Consider the following 20,359-nt stretch of genomic DNA (forward strand, 5'->3'; position numbering starts at 1 on the left):
GGAGCTGATGTTGGCAGGGTCACCCCTACCCCAGGGCATGCTGGCAGCTTGGTGGGAGGGGAGAGAGAGGCTACACCAGAGCCAAGTGTGAGCAGAGGCTTCTGTGCTCACTGGGTGTCCCCACCCTACTGGGCCGTGTGGGTCCCAAGGTGCTGGAGCAAAACTCTGCTGTCTGGGTCCAAACTCATTCCATCCCTTATAAGTGTGCACTGCCCTGTCCAGATGTGTGTGTGTGTGTTCCTGTGTGTGTTGCTGTGTGTGCGTGTGTATTCCTGTGTGTGTGTTTGTGTTCATTATTGGGTACTTGAAACAGCAGGTAAAAATTCACTCTTGGTAAATTTGTTTCTTGTCATGACTTTTCTTCATTAGCTTGCTCATCATGCTCCTAGTCCTGGGATAAGCCTGACAGGAAAGCTAAGGGGTCTCAGTCATTTCTGAGTCATCATCGTGCCTGGCCTGAGAATCGCTTTCTGATTCCAGTAAATTTATGACTGTTTTTTGAATGCCCTATGTCCCCCAAAGCCACACCCCAGTTCTATTCAGGGTTTTATTAAGTCTCCACTTTATTCCTTTGTCCGTGAGTCCCTGTATATATGTGTGTATATATATATATTCCTCCTGTAACTGTAATAGCCACTCAGCTGCTCTTCAGTTTAAGTTTAGAGTTAAGTGGAACAGACGTCAGTCTCCAGACAGTCCCCAGGTAGGTTGGAACACTGCACATAAGATTTTCTCTTATCACTCTGGTTTGGGGGAGGCAACTGGAACTGATCAAGACTGCACTGCCCCAGGCAGGAGGAGGGTACAGGTGAGTAATACACGATGAAATTTTCTGTCATTCTGTTCTGGATTTTTCCTAGTTGCCTGTTCACTGTTTTTGCTATAGATCTTTGTTTGAGTGTTTTCCAGAGCTCCTAAGAGGTTTGTCATCTGCCTTCTCTTTCTTTTCTTGTCTTTTCCAAGGGAGACTTCCCTCCTCCCATCTCAACATTTTGCTAACATCACTGCACATGTTAAATTTTGTTTGTCTTCACAATATCCCTGTCTCTAAGTGCATCACAATTTCCATTACTCTTTCCAAATTTGTTGTATTATAATTTGTTTATGGGTTTTTCTTTCATGAATAGTGTGGAACAGTTAGTAAATTATGTAAAATATGTGTCAGTTACATTATGAGAGTACTATTAGGGTTATATAACTAAGCACAATATATGAACACTCAGAGTCTCTGGGCACACTGCACATGATATCCTAAAACTATTAATAATTAACTTCCAATAAGCACTTTGCCAAAATGTCTGGTTTACATATCATATTCAGGATTTCACCAGTCAGGTCTGTAAAGCATAATAATTTTGCTGGTGGAAAATGTCAAAAGGTAAATTTATTTTCACTTTTGATTCTTTATTAAAGGATAACATTTTCAAAAATGCTTATTAAACACTTTCAGATTATGTGATTTGTATATGTGTGTATGTTTGTGCTATAAGACCGTTGTTTCAACTGATGTTTGATTTAGATTGGCTTTGTAATAGAAAAATAAAAAATATTGCTCTTGTGGAAGTTTCTAGTCTAATACATGGTCAATAATTTTCAGCACATATCATCATTATATAATAGTGTTTTACTGCTAAAAAGAAAAGCAAACAAGTTAACTGATTTCAATCCTGTTCTTACTCAATGGGAACTGGTTTAATCATGCTCCTTCTACAATACATCTGCTAACATTGGATGGTGCAGCTGGGGTGTTACCTTCCTGTTATTACTAACCTGTGAAGGAAGAAGAAAAACATCAGTCTGGTTACTCTGAGGAGAAATAGGCAATGGATCCCAAAAGCCAGAGAGTGAAACTTAATGATGGCCACTTTATTCCTGTCCTGGGATTTGGAACCTATGCACCTCCAGAGGTAACAGTAGTGGTTGTGGGTCGAGATATAAATAATATTGGATGTAACATGAGTGAAAGGGACTTGGGTTGTCAAGCACTGAGCTCCTGTGTGACTCTGGGAGGATCACATTGTTCCACTAACCAGGCCAGAACCATGCTCTATGAAAAAGGAGAGAGAGTCTTCACTCTGCATCAGGGTATGAAACTGTGCTTACCTGTAGATTACTCTGGGTCTGAGTTCCCCTCCAGTAACACTCCAGCTGTGTTTTGCCCTGTGCTTCTGTTTCTGCTTGGAAACTTCTTCTGATGGGAACCACAGTATCACTAGAGGGATAAGATACAATCTTACAGACCAGGTTTTGTAATGTATCCTGGGGTTTTGTAATGTGTTTTTATTAAAGTATGGTTTGCTGTGCTTGGTCATAAGAGGGGTTAGTGGACAAGTCTCTAGACTGCAAGCCAGAAAGTTTGCTGTCTATCTTGTCTTTAGATGTGACAAGGGACTGGGCTTATACTTTGAGGCTCACTATTCTAATTTATAAAATGGAAAATTATTAAGAGACACTTTGCAGATAGAAGACAGAACTTGTTTACTCCATAGAGCACATTGGGTTGAGGAGGGGAAAGGGACAGGGCTGTTACTGAAGCTCATGGGCTCATTCCCAAGTACATTCCTGAAAGTGAACGTCACTCAGTCATGTCCGACTCTTTGCGACCCCATGGACTGTACAGTCCATGGAATTCTCCAGGCCAGAATACTGGAGTGGGTATCCTTTCCCTTCTTCAGGGGATCTTCCTATCCCAGGGATCAAACCCAGGTTTCCTGCATTGCAGATGGATTCTGTACCATCTGAGCCACCAGAGAAGCCCATCCCCAAATGTCCATGCATTTAAGAAAAACCAGAACTAGACCCAGCAGAAGTCTGTTACACCAATTATCTACCTCCTTGAAATGGGAAAGATTCTGAATCACATAAAAAGAAATGGAATATTATTGAGCATTGAAGACAAAGTTAACCCATTTGCAATCACACAGAAGAACTAGAACATTAAGCTAAGTTAAGTAAGCCAGAAATAGAAAGACAAATATTGCATGATCTCTTCGTAGGTGGAATCTAAAATAGTGGTACTTGTAGAAGAGAGAGTGGAGGTATGGTGACCAGAAGCCGGTTACAAGACTGGGAAAAATGGAAGATGTTGGTCAAGGGTACAACCTTCTGTTATAAGATGCATAATTTGGAGGCCTGATGTACAGCAAGTTGACTATAGTTAGAAATAATGGGCTATATCTTGAGATTTTGTAGAGACTAGATCTGTATCTTCTTACATGCTTGTAAGAAGATACTTACAAGAAGCTTCTTACAAGCTTCTAAAAGGTAGCTATGTGAGGTGATGGTTCTGTTAACTAGCTTGCTTGTGGTAATTATTAACAATGGATACTTATATGAGTAAGTGCAATCCTGAGAAATGCCAGGCTGGATGAAGCTCAAGTTGGAATCAAGATTGCCATGAGAAATATCAGTAACCTCAGATATGCAGATGACACCACCATAATGGCAGAAAGTGAAGAGGAATTAAACAGCCTCTTGATGAAGGTGAAAGTGGAGAGTGAAAAAACTGGCTTACAACTCCACATTTGAAAAACTATGATCATGGCATACTGTCCCATAACTTTATAGCAAATAGATGGGGAAACATGGAAACAGTGACAGACTCTTTTTTTTTTTTTTTGTCTCCAAAATTACTGTGGATGGTGTGTAGCCAGGAAATTAAAGGACACTTGCTCCTTGGAAGAAAAGCTATAACAAACTTGGACAGAGTATTAAAAAGCAGAGACAATACTTTGCCCACAGAGATACATATTGTCAAAGCTATGGTTTTTCCAGTAGTCATGTTCATGTGTGGATGTAAGTGCTGGACCATAAAGAAGGCTGTGCACCAAAGAATTGATGCATTTGAACAGTGGTGTTGGAGAAGACTCTTGAGAGTCTCTTGGATAGCCAGCAGATCAAACTAGTCAATCCTGAAGGAAATCAACCCTGAATACTCCTTGGAATGACTGATGCTAAAGCTGAAGCTCCAATACTTTGGCTACTTGATGCTAGTGACAACTCATGGGAAAACACCCTGATTCTGGGAAAGATTTATAGTAGGAGGAGAAGGAGGGGACAGAGGATGAGATGGTTTGATGGCATCATTGGCTCAAAGGACATGAGTTTGAGCAAACTCTGGGAGATGGTGAAGAACAGGGAAACCTGGAGTGCTGCTGTCCATGGGGTTGCAAAGAGTCAGACACGACTGAGCAAGTGAATAACAAGAACAACTTATATGAGAACATCACATTGTACACCTTGAAAAGATACATTTTTTTTTTGGGGGGGGGTTATTCTGTGTGGCTTCACTGGTAGATAGAAGTCTCAGAAGCTTTCACCTTGGTTCTTGCCAAGCACCTTGTAACTTTGCTCATTTTGCTTCAAACACCTCACATTATAAATCATATTCATGACTACAACATTTTGTTAAGTCCTTTGAGTTCTTTCATCAAATCACTGAACCTAAAAGTGGTTTTGCCATCCTCTGAAAGCAGCAGTCAGCCACTGATCACCTGAAGTTGAAGGGTTCCTGGGTAGTATTCATTTAATTACTTATTAGGAATGTTAAGGAAAACTGTCATGGGTTCATCACTACACATACAGAAGTAACCAAAGACACAGAAAAAGGTTGATTCTTGGGAAGATCAAAGCTTGTGCCTAGCAATATCTTATGTGGATATTCAACTTCTACCTTTGTTGCTTATGTAGGTTGCTAAGAGGGAAGCTCTGGAATTCACCCCATTTGCTATAGAGGTTGGGTTCCGCCATATTGACTGTGCTCATGCTTACCAAAATGAAGAGCAGATTGGCCAGGCCATTCGAAGCAAGATTGCAGATGGCACTGTGAAGAGAGAAGACATATTCTGCACTTCAAAGGTACTGTGTGGGTTGTGTGTGTGCACGTGTGCAAGTGATTGTGCCCAGATGACAATTACATAATAGGATCTTTTGGTGAAGAGTTGTTTGGTGAACTATGCTTATTGGTATATTCCTAAAGTATTAGAGTTCCCTGGTGGTTCAGTGTTTAAGACTTGGTACTTTACTGCCATGAGCCGGGATTCCATCCTTGGTAGAGGAAGTTATATCCCACAAGCCTCAAAAAAATAAAAAATTGCCTAGTGTATTATTAATGCAACTTTCATTCTTTAACCTCTACAGCTTTGGTTAACTTCCCTTCGACCAGAGTTGGTCCGACCAGCCTTGGAAAAGTCACTGAAAAATCTTCAACTGGACTATGTCGATCTCTATATTATTCATTATCCACTGGCTCTGAAGGTTAGAAATTTGTGTGATCACATCAATGTTATATCTTGTGTTAGAATGTGTCATCAACTTGCATGGATAGTTGAATAAAGATTTTTCTTAGTAGGTTGAAAGGATGATTACACTAGAGTAGAATCCCCCAAATAATCCTTTGTGATTTTTTTACTGAGTTTTTTTGAAAGGAGTTAATAATCTGAGGCTCTTCCTGAAAAATTAAAGGAAATAGAATAAGCCAGTTCTGCACACAGTCCTTGTTATGACTCCTGAGTGTCTGGGGATTTCATGAGCCAAGAGTTTGGTGCAGCTGTGGTGAGCATGACACTGTCTTACATTGAACATGATGAGTTAATCTTGTTTTCCACTCTTTCAAGTTGAGCAGATTTGGTGGTGCTTCCTCTGGGTGAGTCAAATCTCTTAACTGTATAGGAAGTTGGGAGACATTGCCTACATTCTTGCCTGTCTTCATGATGAGGTTTGTAGAATGCACTTTGCCATTAAGAATGGTGGTTTACTTAGAACTCTGGATTTCAGATTACAGAAATAAACTCAAGCCATCTAATGCAAAATAGCTTAGTGGACTATGTAGATTGCAAGTCCCAAACACAGAGAGTTTTGAGGATTTGTAGCAGTGTTCAGAAATGTCTCCTTTTTTCTATCCCTTATCAGGACACTACTCATGATTTACTTTATTTTTACTGAACATTTTCCATCAGTGGCAAATATGACTTCAGGGCAGTTTGAGGCTCATGGTCATGAATATTTGAGAGCATGTGTGGATTGTCCACATTCCATATCCACCTAAAGATAGCCTTGTAGTTCACATGTCTGCCCTAGGACACCTGATGTTCAGAGGGAAGAGAAAGTCTGATATCTAGCCGTATGAAGACTGCAATTTTTATTCTGGAAATTATGTCATGTAACTTACTGCCATTCCCAGCCCAAAAAGGCATTTCAAAATAGGCAAGTACAAGGAGCAGACAAAATTCAGAGAAGTCACTGTGAGTCCCTTTTAGGACCTAGAAAAATTGTATTTATTACAACATATATTGAATGTAAGAGATTGGAATAAGCCTCCTTCCTAAAGGTATTGCTGACAACTCCATATATGCAAATCACTTTACAAATATTAATATTTAGAAATTTGTAAACCTACCTGATGGAGGTTTAATCCCTGGTGCCAGGCAGCCTTGGTAAATACAGAGAAATTATTTTGTGACATGTCTAAAATGACTGCTTCTATTCCAGCCAGGGGAGGAATTATACCCAAAAGATGAAAATGGAAAACTGATATTTGACTCATTGGATCTCTGTCACACATGGGAGGTGAGTCTGGGGAGGAGAGAACCAGGGAAGGAGCCAGGAGAGGGGAACCTCCTTCATTTCTTCCACCTGTGAGAATGGGCTGTGCAGTTCAGACTCAGCAGTTCAAGAATCTAAGGGCTGGGATGCTGGGTTTGTGGGGAGGAAACCATTGCTGAAATGTTTACAGAGAGGAATGGAGGAGGAGAATTTGGACAGTGTAGACAGGCATCTTTTTCCTTCCATGTGATATATCTTCTCTGGAGTTTTTCTAAGGCGGGGTCAGTAGTTTCTCTTTTTATATCATGACCTTCTTCCCGATTTTTCTTCTTGATAGTCAAGGGTAATTCTTGATAGATGAGTGTGATTACTGATGTTTCTCAGCATTTATTCTTATTCTATTGCCCATTCCAAGTGACTGCTCACCACCCCTCCCTCCCAGGCGCTGGAGAAGTGTAAGGACGCAGGGCTGACCAAGTCCATCGGGGTGTCCAACTTCAACCACAAGCAGCTGGAGAAGATCCTGAACAAGCCGGGGCTCAAGTACAAGCCCGTCTGCAACCAGGTGAGCAGCTCGGCTCCTCTCCCTCCTGCTCTTCAGAACCTCCTTCTTGCACTGGAGCCTGATGTCTGTCTGTCCTCCCCTCAAGTTCATCTGACCTTTGTGGACAGAGGATTCTGGAGAGCAGAGCCTCTGTCTGGACAGTGTGAACAGAATCCATATCAGTATCTCTGTTTACAAAAGTCTGGGTGGAAAAGGTGGGGTGCCTTCCTTCTAAACTGTGGTTAGAACCCAGAACTAGAGGAAGGAGGTGTTTCCTTGAGATGAAAGGATGACCAGATGGAGGGCAATGTGAAGAGAATTGCATACAAGAAGGAAGACGACGAAAACATGGAATCAGAAGTAAATTAATGAAGAGTCAAAACAATTGAGATGGATTTTAAGGGTTTGTGTGGGGTTCTGATGTCTGAATTCTTGGTGTTGTTGTCTCAGCATTTATGAGTCTTAAACAGGGAGCACAGTTAAGAAAAATGTGTTGGAGGTGATGAAAATCATCCAGGTTAGAGGGTGAAGTTAAAGGCTCAAGGTGATACTAGTAATTTATGAAATATTTACTCAGGAACATCTACTCAAATGTAGAGCACAGCTTTTGATTACTCAATCTTGGACTGGTTCTCCCATCCATGTCTATTATAAAATACCTGTGTAAATATACTTTTCTCTGTTTTTCTGTTGATGTTGACATTTCCAGTTTTCATTTAATGTTCTAGTCTTTCCTTTAGCCTTTGAAAACTTTTAGTCTTTCTCTGTCATATTAATATTGCCTTTGCATATAATCTGACACTCTTCTCTTTGGGCATTCCACAGGTGGAATGTCACCCTTATATGAACCAGAGCAAACTGTTGGATTTCTGCAAGTCACATGAAATTGTTCTTGTTGCCTATGCTGCTCTGGGATCCCAACGAGTAAAAGAATGGTACTGAATCCTAATGAAGAGAACTGGGAGTTTCCCTGAAATTCAAGTTTTGATGAGATAATTTAAATAACACACTACTCAGATAACTCTCATAGGCAGGGGGAGAGAGTGGTGGGATGAAATGAATCCTTCTCTTTTATCTTCCCATCACCCAGGCAATTTTTCTACATTGTATTATCTTGTAGACTCATCAACAACAAATGTCTGCATTGAAATCTATATATAATCCCCCAGATGAGACCAGAGACACAAGCTGATGTCATGATTTACTTATTAACTATTAATTAATGAACACATTTGTAAAAATAGGTGTTGCAAGCCTCCCTTAACTTATATCTAAAAATTGGGATAATATGTAACTACTCAGTATATCATGATAGAAAAAATTTCAATTTGAAGCATTTCTGTGAACATATATAGAAAAATAATGATGAAATAAAGGCCTCTTATTTTTGAGACTACTCAATTTTTATCAATACCTTAAAAAGTGAAATTTAAAAAGAATTCCTGGGCTCTCCCTACTGTTTCTCTATTCATGCCCTTGATTGTAGAAGAAAAACAACCCCTGAGAATTAAAGAAAATAACCCACAATTTGGCATTCTGGTCTCAACTCAATAATACATCTGAAACACCTGCAGAGCTCTGTAAACACAGAATGGGAAGTGACACAGTTGAGGTTCTGACTCAGTTTGTCTTCAGCTCAGCCATAGAATTTGTATTTCTAATAAGATCCCAAGTGATGCTAATGCTGCCGGTCCCTGGACCACACTTTGGGAAGCACTGGTCTAGAGTGAACCTAATTGGTCTGTTTGAGAAGCCTCCTTAGAAACTGCATAGTCTCAGCTCCTCAGCATTTCTGAAATCCCTTTCAGGGTGAACCCAAACCACCCCGTTCTCCTGGAGGATCCGGTTCTCTCTGCCATTGCCCAAAAGCACAAGAAAACGGCAGCTCTGGTTGCCCTTCGCTACCAGATACAACGTGGGGTTGTGGTTCTGGCCAAGGGTAACAACAAGAAGTGGATCAAAGAGAACATACAGGTGATGAGTAAGGCTGTGGGCAGAGGGTTCCTAAGGAAAATATCTTAGTTGCTCTGTTCTCAATTGATAAAATTGCATCATGTGATTTTTCTTAGACTGTTTGAACTGCTCTAACAAAACACCACAGTCTGAGTGGCTGTGAAAATATTAAATTTGTTTCTCACAGTTGTGAAGCTGTAGATCTGAGATCAGGGTACCCGTGTGGTTGGGTGAGGGCTCTCCTCCAGGTCACAGGCTTCTCCTTGTATCTTTACGTGTTGGAGAGGAAAAAGAGCACTGCCAAGTCTCTTATGTGTATATGATATTCTTGAAATCACATTCATGAGGGCTCTGCCATCATGACCTAATCCTCCTTCAAAGTCTCCATTTTTAACAGCATAACATGTGAATTTGGGGGCACAAAAATTATGGCAGCGATCTTTAACTTCCAAATCCTTGTGGTTTTATTTTGTATTTCCCTGAATAATAATAGGTTTTCATCTTCATACATTTAATCTTTTTGAGTTTCTGTCTTTGTGAAGTTCCTCTTCAAGACTTTGTACACTTTAGCTAGGTTGTTTCTCTTTTGATTTATTTGTAGGAGACCATTATTGTACCCTTAGCTGTACAGGAAACTCTCCCCAGTTTCAGGATTTAATGCGGAGTTCACTTATTTAATTCTGAATCTGTGGTTTGAAAATCAGCCTGCACTCAGCTAAGCTGTTGGCCTCTAGGCTGGGCTCTTTTGTGCATTTGCAGTTCAGTGCTGAGCAGCTTGGCAGTTCTGCTTTAGCAGGTGGATGTGGCTCTTGTCAGGGGAGCCTGAAGACTTCTCTGCATAGTTTTTTTTTATTGGCTAGAATAAGGCAACTAACCTAGTCTTCTTTTCAGCACAGTGATATGATTCTCAGTCAGTGAGTGGGGAAAAAATCTCTTCCTTTGGGGTCAGAAAGCATTGGACAAACTAAGTGACTGAATAACAAAAACAACTGTCCATGTTTTCCACATTTTCATTGTCAACTCTGTCACATATCAAGTGTCCATAAGTACATTTCTGCCCACTCTCTTCTGTTTAACGATTTCTCTACTGTGTTACTGAAGTAAAAAATAAATTTTGTTTTTCGATATGGTACGTTCTTCTATTTTAAAGATGTTTTGACTGCTTTTGACTAGCTCTTTTCTTATTTAAAATTTAGTATCACTATATCAACTTCCACAACAGAATATGTGTTTAAGTCTTTGGTTCACGTTGCATTGAAACAAGAGATAACTTCAGAGAAAATGAATTTCTTTACAAAATTGAGCTTTCCATTTCATTGTTATGACATGAATTTTTAATAATTTGTTGTTCCTTAATGTTTAAATACTTCTCATAACTTTCTCCAGGATGGTATATACATTAAGTTTCTTTTAGATTCAATCATAGATAATGAGTAGTTTGATATCAGATTCCTGAACAGACTTTCTCAGGGGAGCCTCTTCCCCACATTGCTCAGCCGAATGCTGTCACCCTTAGGGTATGCTGGGGAGAGGCAATCAGTCCAATGTCAACTCAGGCTCAGGTATCAAGGCAGGAGTGTCTAAGGGCAGTGTGTTTGGAAAAAATGATTTTAGATTTCTTGTTTTCTGTCACAAGTGATTCACTTAGAAAGATAAGGGACTGATGCGCTGTAATGTTTGTGAGGTGGACAGAGAAGAAGGTGTGGGAAGGAGAGGTGAAAAGGCAGCAGAGGGTCCCAGGCTTGTTCATCTGGAAACTGAAGACAGACACGGCTTCCCTGTCCCCTGTTTCTGGCTCCATCCAGCTGGAAAGTCCTTCAGTCCCCAGGGGGAGGCTGGCTCCTTGGGGTAGAGGTAATGTGATTCTTCTTTCCTTCCAGGTGTTTGACTTTGAACTGACTCCAGAAGACATGAAGGCAATCGATGGCCTCAACAGAAACATAAGATATTATGAATTTCACTAGTAAGTGACTTGCTGATGCTTTCCACAAAAACCGTTTTCTGTAGCAGGCAGGTCAGCAGGAGAGCTTAGCTTTTTAAAAGCTTAATTCTAGGAAAACTGTGCTGATTTCTAGAGTAGGAATAAACCAGGGGCTTCCTGCAGACCTCAGACCAGAGGTTTCCTCCAGTGCTCTGTCTCTGACCAAGAGAAATGTGATGGGGCCCAGGCCAGCCCATCAATAAAATCACGTGAGTTCACATCTTGGTGAATTCACTACTTTGTGCCCCTAATCCCTGTGCCTGGTGTACCTCCTCTTAAGGCTGAGGGACCCAGGAAACCCAAAGGGTGCAGTGCCTGCAGCCCTGTATTCTTTCAGGGTCCTGTGAACATGTTTAATCTCTATTTCTTTCTACATCAGTGGAAAATTATTATATTAATAATAACTCTATAATAATGAATCCATCATGAATTGCATTCAAGTTTTTTTATTGTTACTTAGTCACTCAGTCATTTCCAACTCTTGGTACCCCATGGACTGTAGCCCACCAGGCTCCTCTGTCCCTGGGATTTCCCAGGCAAGAATACTGAAGTGAGTTGCCATTTCCTTCTCCAGGGGATCTTGCTGGCTCAGGGATCAAACCCATGTCTCCTGCTTTGCAGGTGGATCCTTTACCACTGAGCCACCTAGGAAGCCTGCAATCATGTTAACCCCAACACAACTATAAAATGTATTGTAGATGTTTTTTATGGAGGAGGGTCCTAGAGAGGCCAACATCCATCAGTGCCTGCCTCCACCTTGTCCCCTAAGTGTCTTGTGGACATTCTCTCTTATGGGCATTTCTTCACCAAGACACCATCTGCTTCCTACAAATCAAACTATTCACTGCCCTTTCTTCCCTATTACAACTCTCATGGCCTCATCCTTGTTATCTCACAAAACTGAATTACAAGTAGATCTTGAGCTTAACTGACCCTCCAGTGAGTGACTGCTTAGCAGGACACACTCAGGTAAGATCATCTGGGTCTCTCTGGTTTCTTGAGTCAAGACTCACACCAGTGTTGTATTTGTCCATCAGGGGTCCATCCCCTGGGGAGCCCCTACCCTCTTGACTTTGACTTAGTCACTAACATTGAATTCCAGCTGCCCAATTACTGCAGGGAGATGTCAGTATTGAAGGGACAGAGGGCTAATCAACCAGGGAGATGTTGGAAGGGAGTTTAGAGAGAAGGGAATACAAATTATTGGTGAAACAAAGATTTTATTTCCAGTGAAAGATTTCAAAACTCTCCCTATTGTTTTTATAGCTATCATGCTTCTGATAAAAGACATGATAATTGAATAAAAGGTGGATAGATACTTTTCTGTACTCTGTTGTGGGCTCAGGTAATGACCTGAGCCAGGCTCCTGGTACTTGGAATTGCTCAGAATGCACTCTTTAATGAATCAAATTGAAAAAGACATACATTGACATGAATCAGCCGTGGATCCACACGTGTTCCCCATCCTGATCCCCCCTCCCACCTCCCTCTCCACCTGATCCCTCTGGGTCTTCCCAGTGCACCAGGCCTGAGCACTTGTCTCATGCATCCAACCTGGGCTGATGATCTGTTTCACCCTAGATAATATACATATTTCAATGCTGTTTTCTCAAAACATCCCACCCTCGCCTTCTCCCACAGAGTCCAATGTATGACAAAAACCACTACAATATTGTAAAGTAATTAGCCTCCAACTAATAAAAATAAATGGAAAAAAAGAAGAAGACAAATTCTGAAAGAAAAGTAGAAACATAGGAAAAGTGAAAAAAGCAGTAATAGTAATTACTGCATAACCAATGTTTGACTAAATTAAAAAGGTGATAATCTCACTTTGAACTGTATGATTATTCAAGTGCACATGGTAGCTCTCCTTTAGATGACAAATTCCTTTATGGAGGTGCTCTGTATTTTTGGAGTGCTCAGTATTTGCTTATCCATGGATGTGTGGAAAAGGGCACCTAATTTGTTCACTGTGCACCTTTTCATCAACTAGGGATCAAAGAAGTTCTACCTGTGTCTGAAATGACCTCCACAGTTAGCCCTAGGTCTTGTGCTCTCATATAAATTGTAACCTGGGTCAAACTGTCACTGTGGCGTGAATATTACACGTGAGTGTTGGGACTGGATGTGCAGGTGCTGTGTGCACATGGAGCAGGCGCCCACATGTGTGCTTGTCAGGGGAGAACGAGGGATGTGTTTATAGATTTAGACAAATATATCCTGACTGCATCTATTGAGTAGCAGTTTTTGACAACATGACAGATTTAATAAGTTAATCCTCCTCCTCTCTTTCAGTGCTGTTGATCATCCTGGCTATCCATTTTCTGAAGAATATTGACTCTCAGCTCTCACTGTGGTTCTTTGAGAATTACTTGCTTCTAGGACTATGAAGAGGATTTTTGTACTTGGTGGAGGTGCTTAAATGAAGTGTCTGAATGTTTGAAAGTTTGCCTTTCCTTTAAAAAAAAAAACAGTTTATGAAACAATAAAGACTTCAAAGTAAGAATACTTTTTCTGGTGATAGTTAAACAATGCAAATTATAGACAGTTTGGAAAGTTGAAAGGAAATGATAGAGAATAAAGATTAACCCATTTAATAATACTTAAATTTGATGCCTTTTCCTTACGATTTTCCTGTAGAAATGTGTGTGTGTTTTCATTTACAAAGAGAAAAGGTCTTCAATTACAGGTTTTCTACTTATTTTTAACTTAGCATAATTATGTTGGTAAAATAAAAATATGATGTAAAAATCCAGTATTTTATTTTGCTTACTGTAAAGCAGTATATCTTTTTCTTTTATTTAATTTCTTAATTTTTTGCCCATGCTTAGTATTTTACAAATTTTTATATATTTTTCCATTGATTCATTGGATGTCATTCACTCATTAATTCAGCAAAACTTTATTGAATATTCTTTAGTAACACATGTTATTATCAATAAATATCAATTAAAATGAGAAATTCTTGAGTCGATAGCCTACTGGAGGCTAAGACTGTGAATGAAATTAGGAGGACTTAGCTGTTAGAAATGAGTAAGTGCCTATAAGAGATAATTCTGCACAATCTCTCTCATTTCTGTACATCTGTTAGACAGAGACACCGACTACACTTCATCCCACACAACTTTTCATTTATATAAGAAACAGCCTTGCAACATAGAGATAGTGGCTCTATTCATTACTCTGGAACAAAAAATACTAAGTTCAAGAAGGACATGTGTTATGTAATATTTAAGGGACAGCAAGTTGGCTGACACTACTTTACCAACAAAGGTCCATCTAGTCAAAGCTATGGTTTTTCCGGTAGTCATATATGGATGTGAGAGTTGGACTATAAAGAAAGCTGAGCACTGAAGAATTGATGCTTTTTAACTGTGGTGTTGGAGAAGACTCTTGAGAGTCCCTTGGACTGCAAGGAAATCCAATCAGTCAATCCTAAAGGAAATTAGTCCAGAATATTCATTGGAAGGACTGATTGTGAAGCTGAAACTCCAATACTTTGGCCACCCAAAGTCAGTGAAGAGCTGACTCATTTGAAAAGACCCTGATGCTGGGAAAGATTGAAGGTGAGAGGAGAAGGGGACAACAGAGGATGAGATGGTTGGATGGAATCACCAACTTGATGGATATGAGTTTGAGTAAACTCCGGGAGTTGGTGTTGGACAGGGAAGCCTGGCATGCTGCAGTCCATGGGATTGCAAAGTGTCGGACATGACTGAGTGACTGAACTGAACTGAAGTTGGCTGATGTGAGTGAAGCTTAGTGAGGTGCAGAGACAGAAGCTGAAGATAAGCCAGAGAGATAGTGGCGCTATGAGATTTGTGTCAAGGGGTTTTGAAAAGACTTTACTCTGAGGGAAATGGAGAATGGTATTTTGGGTTCTGAGCAGAGTAGTTACATAAATAGACACACTTCAAAAAAAATTACCCTTGTTGCTATTTTGAGGAGAAAAAGAGAAAAAAGAGCCATCTTTTAGGACTCTACAACAATCTAGGTGAGAGATGATGTTGGCTTGGACCACAGAAGGAACAGTAAGTGTGGTCAAAGTTGTTAAAATAGGGATATATTTTAAGGGCTGCATCAAGTAGATTGTCTAACATATTGGACATAAAGTGAAAGGAAAAGGGGAATCAAAGCTGACTCCCAATTTGTGCTTAAGGGATAGGAAAAGGAGATGCCATTTTCTCAGATGGAGACAATGTGGGGGAGCACATTTTTGTGGGAAGATTCAGTTCAGTTTCAGTTCAGTCGCTCAGTCGAAAGATTAGGAGTTCAATTATAGACATGTATCTTTGAGATGCCTTTAGTTACCCAAGTGAAGATGCATGCATATAGTTGGACATAGAAGTCTATTAGAGAAAAGCGTTAGGTAAAATATTTTTATTTGTGGTTTCTCAAATTTAGCTGCCACTTAAAGCATGAAACTAGAAAATCTGAGGTAACATGGTATACATTGAGTGAGTGTAGACAGGGACATCAAGCTTCATGAGAACCCAGCATTGAGAAGTTAGTTTTTTCTTAAAAAAAAAATGTGGAGGAACCAGCAGAAGAGACAGAGAAGAAGCAGCTAGTGAGGTAGGAGGGACTGTCTTAGAAAGCATGTGATGTAAATGATTGGAGGAGAAAAGAACCCAATTCTTGCAAGGGGACAAGTAAGAGAAGACTGAACCTGACCATTGGATTGGGCAGTTAACCTTGGCAAGGTCAAGTGCAGCTTTGATAAGAGTAGTAAAGGCAAACCCTGAGTAGAGTGGGTTCAAGAAGTGGTGTTAAGAGATCAGTGAGAAACAGTGTAGACACAGCTTTTCAAAGACTTTGCTGTAATGAGGACAACGGAATTGGGCAGTTGCTGAAGAAGAAAGTGGAATTAAGAGACAAGTACACTGTTTGGGTACCCTGCAGAGGATCGCCAGCCTCTGAGGTCAGCGGAACAGTCCAGCAGAGAGAGGAAAACCTATGATGCCACAGACGGAGATGGGCTGATTTGAACCATGTTCGTATTAGGTACTGCTGCTGTTACACCAAATGACCAAACACTTTGTGCCTTGAAACAACACAATGTATTAGTTTACATATCCCGAGGTCAGGAATTCAAAATCCAGTTCAATGGGCTAATTAAAGTGCCAGCAGGCCTGCATTCTTTTCTGGAGGTTGTAGGGGGAAATCCATTTTGTTGTCTTTTCCAACTCCTAGAGAACAGGTCTTGTGTTGTTGGAAGAGGGTGTTTGCTAAAAGCAGAGCATTCTCTTGACAAAATTCTGTTAGCTTTTGCCCTGCTTCATTTGTACTCCAAGGCCAAACTTGCCTGTTAGTTCAGGTATCTCTTGACTTTCTACTTTTGTATTCCAGTCCCCTCATGTAAAGGACATCTTTTTTTTTTGGTGTTAGATTTTGGAAGTCTCTTAAGTCTTCAGAGAACCAGTCAACCTCAGCTTCTCTGGCCTTTGAGCCTGGGACATGGACTTGAAATATGGTGATGTTGAATGGTTTGCCATGGAAGTGAACTGAGATCATTCTGTCATCTTTGAGATTGCACTCAAGTATACTGCATTTCAGACTCTTTTGTTGACTATGAGGGCTACTCCCTTTCTTCTAAGGGATTCTTGCCCACAGTAGGAGATATAATGGCCATCTGAATTAATTTCAGGCATTCCCATCCATTTTAGTTCACTGATTTCTAAAATATCCATGTTACTCTTGCCATCTCCTGTTTGACCACATCCAATTTACCTGGTTTCAGAGACCTAACATTCCAGGTTCCTATGCAATATTATTCTTTACAGCATCAGATTTTACTTCCACCACTAGACACATCCACAATTGGGTGTTGTTTCTGCTTTGGCTCTGCCTCTTCATTCCTTTTAGAGCTATTTCTCCACTCTTTTCTAGTAGCACATTGGACACCTACCAACCCGGGGGTCTCATCCTTCAGTATGATATACTTTTGCCTTTTCACACTGTTCATGGGGTTCTCAAGGCAGGAATGTTGAAGTGGCTCACCATTCCGTCTCCATCATTAGATCTCTCCATCATGAGTTGTCCATCTTGGGTGGCCCTGCATGGCATGACTGATAGTTTCATGAGTTACACAAAGTTGTGATCCATGTGATCATATTATTTAGTTTTCTGTGATTGCAGTTTTCATTCTGGAGGCCATAGAATTGAAATTCTTGCTTCTTCTTTGTTGCCCTCTGATGGATGAGGATAAGAGGCTTGTGCAAGTTTCCTGATGGGAGGGACTGACTGTGGGGAAAGTATTTCTCTGGTGGGCAGGGCAATGCTCAGTAAACCTTTAATCCAATTTTCTGCTGATGGGTGGTGAAATGAAGCAGAGTCCTTTGTTCCTTGCCCCTGTACCATGTCCTTTCCCTGCTCTTTGTGGAAAACTTCAAAGAATAAGTTTAATCAGAGAATTGAGAAATGTAGACACAAAGGAAAAGGGTCAAAGGAGACTAAATAATAACCATGTGGTCATTAAGCATAATCAAGGACCTTCAGCCCTTTCTCAAGGGCTATAGATAATATTCTGAACCATATCCTGTGAGTTGCCTTATAGATACTAGAACACCAGGTGGAGAAGTTAACCACATGATGGCCAGAATATATCCATGACATAAGCTGTCACAATTCTGAGTACTGGCCTCAAGAAATGCAAACAAATGGGTCCTGGAACTGAAGACTAATGTGCAAAAAGCAATCAAGATGACACAGGTCAGACCACTGATGACCAATTTGAAGATGACTGTCAGAGCTGACTGTGCTGTTTCTGCATATAGCACCCCTGTCACTTCTGTCTATAAGGGCTCTTGCCCCACTGGTTGAAGTGGAGGGGGGTCGGGCTTTGGATTGATGTGTGTCACCCCAACAGCCCAGTTGCTGGAATCTGAAATCAAACAAACTTTCCTTTCCACCAACCTGACCTGATTATTGGCTTTGACATGAAGAGCAGCTGTCCCCACAAACACCCTTTTGGTAAAAGTGGGACTGTGCTCCCTCCAATAGAAGGGAAAACCACTAGGCCATTATGGTATGACCTAAATGAAATTCCTTATGATTATACAGTGGAAGTGACAAAAAGATTCAAGGGATTAGATATGATAGACAGAGTGCCTGAAGAACTATGGGTGGAGATTTGTAACATTGTACAGGAGGAGGTGACCAAACCATTACCAAGAAAAGAAATGCAACAAGGCAAAATGGTTGTCTGAGGAGACCTTACAAATAGCTGAGAAAAGAGGAAATGCAAAAGGCAAAGGAGGAAGGGAAAGATTTACCCATCTGAATGCAGAGTTCCAAGGAATAGCTAGGAGAGATAAGGAAGTCTTAAGTGATCAGTGCAAAGAAATAGAGGAAAACAATATAATGAGAAACACTAGAGATCACTTCAAGAAAATTAGAGATACCAAAGGAACATTTCATGCAGAGATGAGGACAATAAAGGGAAGAAATGGTATGGACCTAAGATAAGCAGAAGAGATTAGGAAAATGTGGCAAGAATACAAAGAAGAACTATTCCAGAAAAAAGCCTTAATGCCTGGGATAACCATTATGGTGTGATCACTCACATAGAGCCAGACATCATGGAATGTGAAGTCAAATGGGCCTTAGAAAGAATCACTATGAATGAAACTAGTGGAGGTGATGGAATTCCAGCTGATCTATTCTAAATCCTAAAAGATGATGCTATGAAAGTGCTGCACTCAATAGCCCAGCAAATTTGGAAAACTTAGCAGTGGCCACAGGACTGGAAGAGGTGAGTTTTCATTCCAATCCCAAAGAAGGGCAATGCCAAAGAATGTTCAAACTGCTGCACAATTGCACTCATTTCACATAGTAGTAAGGTAATGCTGAAAATCCTTGATGCTAGGCTGCAATGGTATATGAACCAAGAACTTCCAGATGTATTAACTGGATTTAGAAAAGCCAGAGGAACCAGAGATCAAACTGCCAACATCCATTGGATCATAGAAAAAGCAAGAGAATTCCAGAAAAAACATCTACTTCTGTTTCATTGGCTATGCTAAAGCCTTTGACTGTGTGGATCACAACAAACTGTGGAAAATTCTTAAAGAGATGGAAATACCAGACCACCTTACCTGTCTCCTGAGAAACCTGTATGCAGGCCAAGAAGCAACAGTTAGAACAGGACATGAAACAATGTACTGGTTCCAAATTGGGAAAGGCATACATCAAAGCTGTATATTTTCACCCTGCTTATTTAATTTATATTCGGAGTACATTATGTGGAATGCCAAGCTGGATGAATCACAAAGTGGGTTGAAGATTGCTTGGAGAAATATCAGTAACCTCAGATACACAGATGACATCACCTTAATGGCAGAAAGGCTTCCCTGGTGGCTCAGACAGTAAAGCGCCTGCCTACAATGTGGGAGACCCAGGTTCAATCCCTGGGTCAGGAAGATCCTCTGGAGAAGGAAATGGCAACCCACTCAGTACTCTTGCTTGGAAAATCCCATGGATGGAGGAGCATGGAAGGCTACAGTCTCTGGGGTTGCAAAGAGTCGGACACGATTGAGTAACTTCACTTTCTTTCTTTCTTTTAATGGCAGAAAGCAAAGAGGAACTAAAGAGTCTCTTGATGGAGGTGAAAGAGGAGAGACAAATAATGGGCTTAAATCTCAATATTTGAAAAATTACAATCATGGCATCTGGTTCCATCCCTTCACAGCAAACAGATGGGGAAAAAATGGAAACAGTGACAGAGTTTATTTTCTTGGCCTCCAAAATCACTGCAGATGGTGACTGTAGCCATTAAATTAAGTTGCTTGCTTCTTGGAAGAAAAACTATGACAAATCTAGGTAAACTGTTTAAGAGCAGAGCCATCACTTTGCTGACAAAGATCTGTAGAGTCAAAGCTATGGCATTTCCAGTAGTCATGTATGAATGTGAGAGTTGGACTATAAAGAAGGCTGAGCCCTGAAGAATTGATGCTTTCAAACTGTGGTGCTGGAGAAGACTCTTGAGAGTCCCTTGGACAACCAGGAGATCAAATCAGTCAATCCTGAAGGAAATCAACCCTGAATATTCATTGGAAGGACTGATGCTGAAGCTGAAATGCCAATATTTTGGCCACCTGATGTGAAAAACCAACTCACTCGCAAAGACCCTGATGCTGGGAAAGATTGAGGGCAAGAGGAGAAGGGGAGAACAGAGGATGAGATGGTTGGATGGCATCACTGACTCAATGGACATGAGTTGAGCAAACTCTGGGAGATAGTGAAGGACAGAGAAACCTGGTGTGCTGCAGTCCATTGGGTGGCAAAGAGTTGGGCTCAGCTGAGAAACTGAACAAGAGAACTCTTCCGTCTTCATCTTG

The 20,359-nt window shown here is 40.7% G+C and overlaps 1 protein-coding gene across 1 annotated transcript; it reads left to right on the plus strand.

The window, feature by feature from the left end:
- Nucleotides 1-1,802: 1,802 nt before the first annotated feature.
- On the plus strand, nt 1,803-11,237 carry LOC110127532 (prostaglandin F synthase 1-like). The gene is made up of 8 exons (XM_070472267.1): nt 1,803-1,907; nt 4,690-4,857; nt 5,140-5,256; nt 6,490-6,567; nt 6,986-7,108; nt 7,913-8,022; nt 8,896-9,061; nt 10,921-11,237. The coding sequence occupies exons 1-8, from the start codon at nt 1,824-1,826 to the stop codon at nt 11,002-11,004; spliced, it is 930 nt and encodes a 309-aa protein (XP_070328368.1). The 5' UTR covers nt 1,803-1,823; the 3' UTR covers nt 11,005-11,237.
- Nucleotides 11,238-20,359: the final 9,122 nt, after the last annotated feature.

Source organism: Odocoileus virginianus, chromosome 9 (assembly GCF_023699985.2).
Source record: "Odocoileus virginianus isolate 20LAN1187 ecotype Illinois chromosome 9, Ovbor_1.2, whole genome shotgun sequence".
Taxonomy (NCBI): domain Eukaryota; kingdom Metazoa; phylum Chordata; class Mammalia; order Artiodactyla; family Cervidae; genus Odocoileus; species Odocoileus virginianus.

Bases quoted from the DNA above. Each gene is read 5' to 3' on its own strand.
- LOC110127532 (XM_070472267.1), top strand. From the start codon at position 1,824: ATGGATCCCAAAAGCCAGAGAGTGAAACTTAATGATGGCCACTTTATT. The intron at 5,257-6,489 runs GTTAGAAATTTG...CTTCTATTCCAG, and splicing joins ATTATCCACTGGCTCTGAAG to CCAGGGGAGGAATTATACCC. The intron at 6,568-6,985 runs GTGAGTCTGGGG...CCTCCCTCCCAG, and splicing joins ATCTCTGTCACACATGGGAG to GCGCTGGAGAAGTGTAAGGA.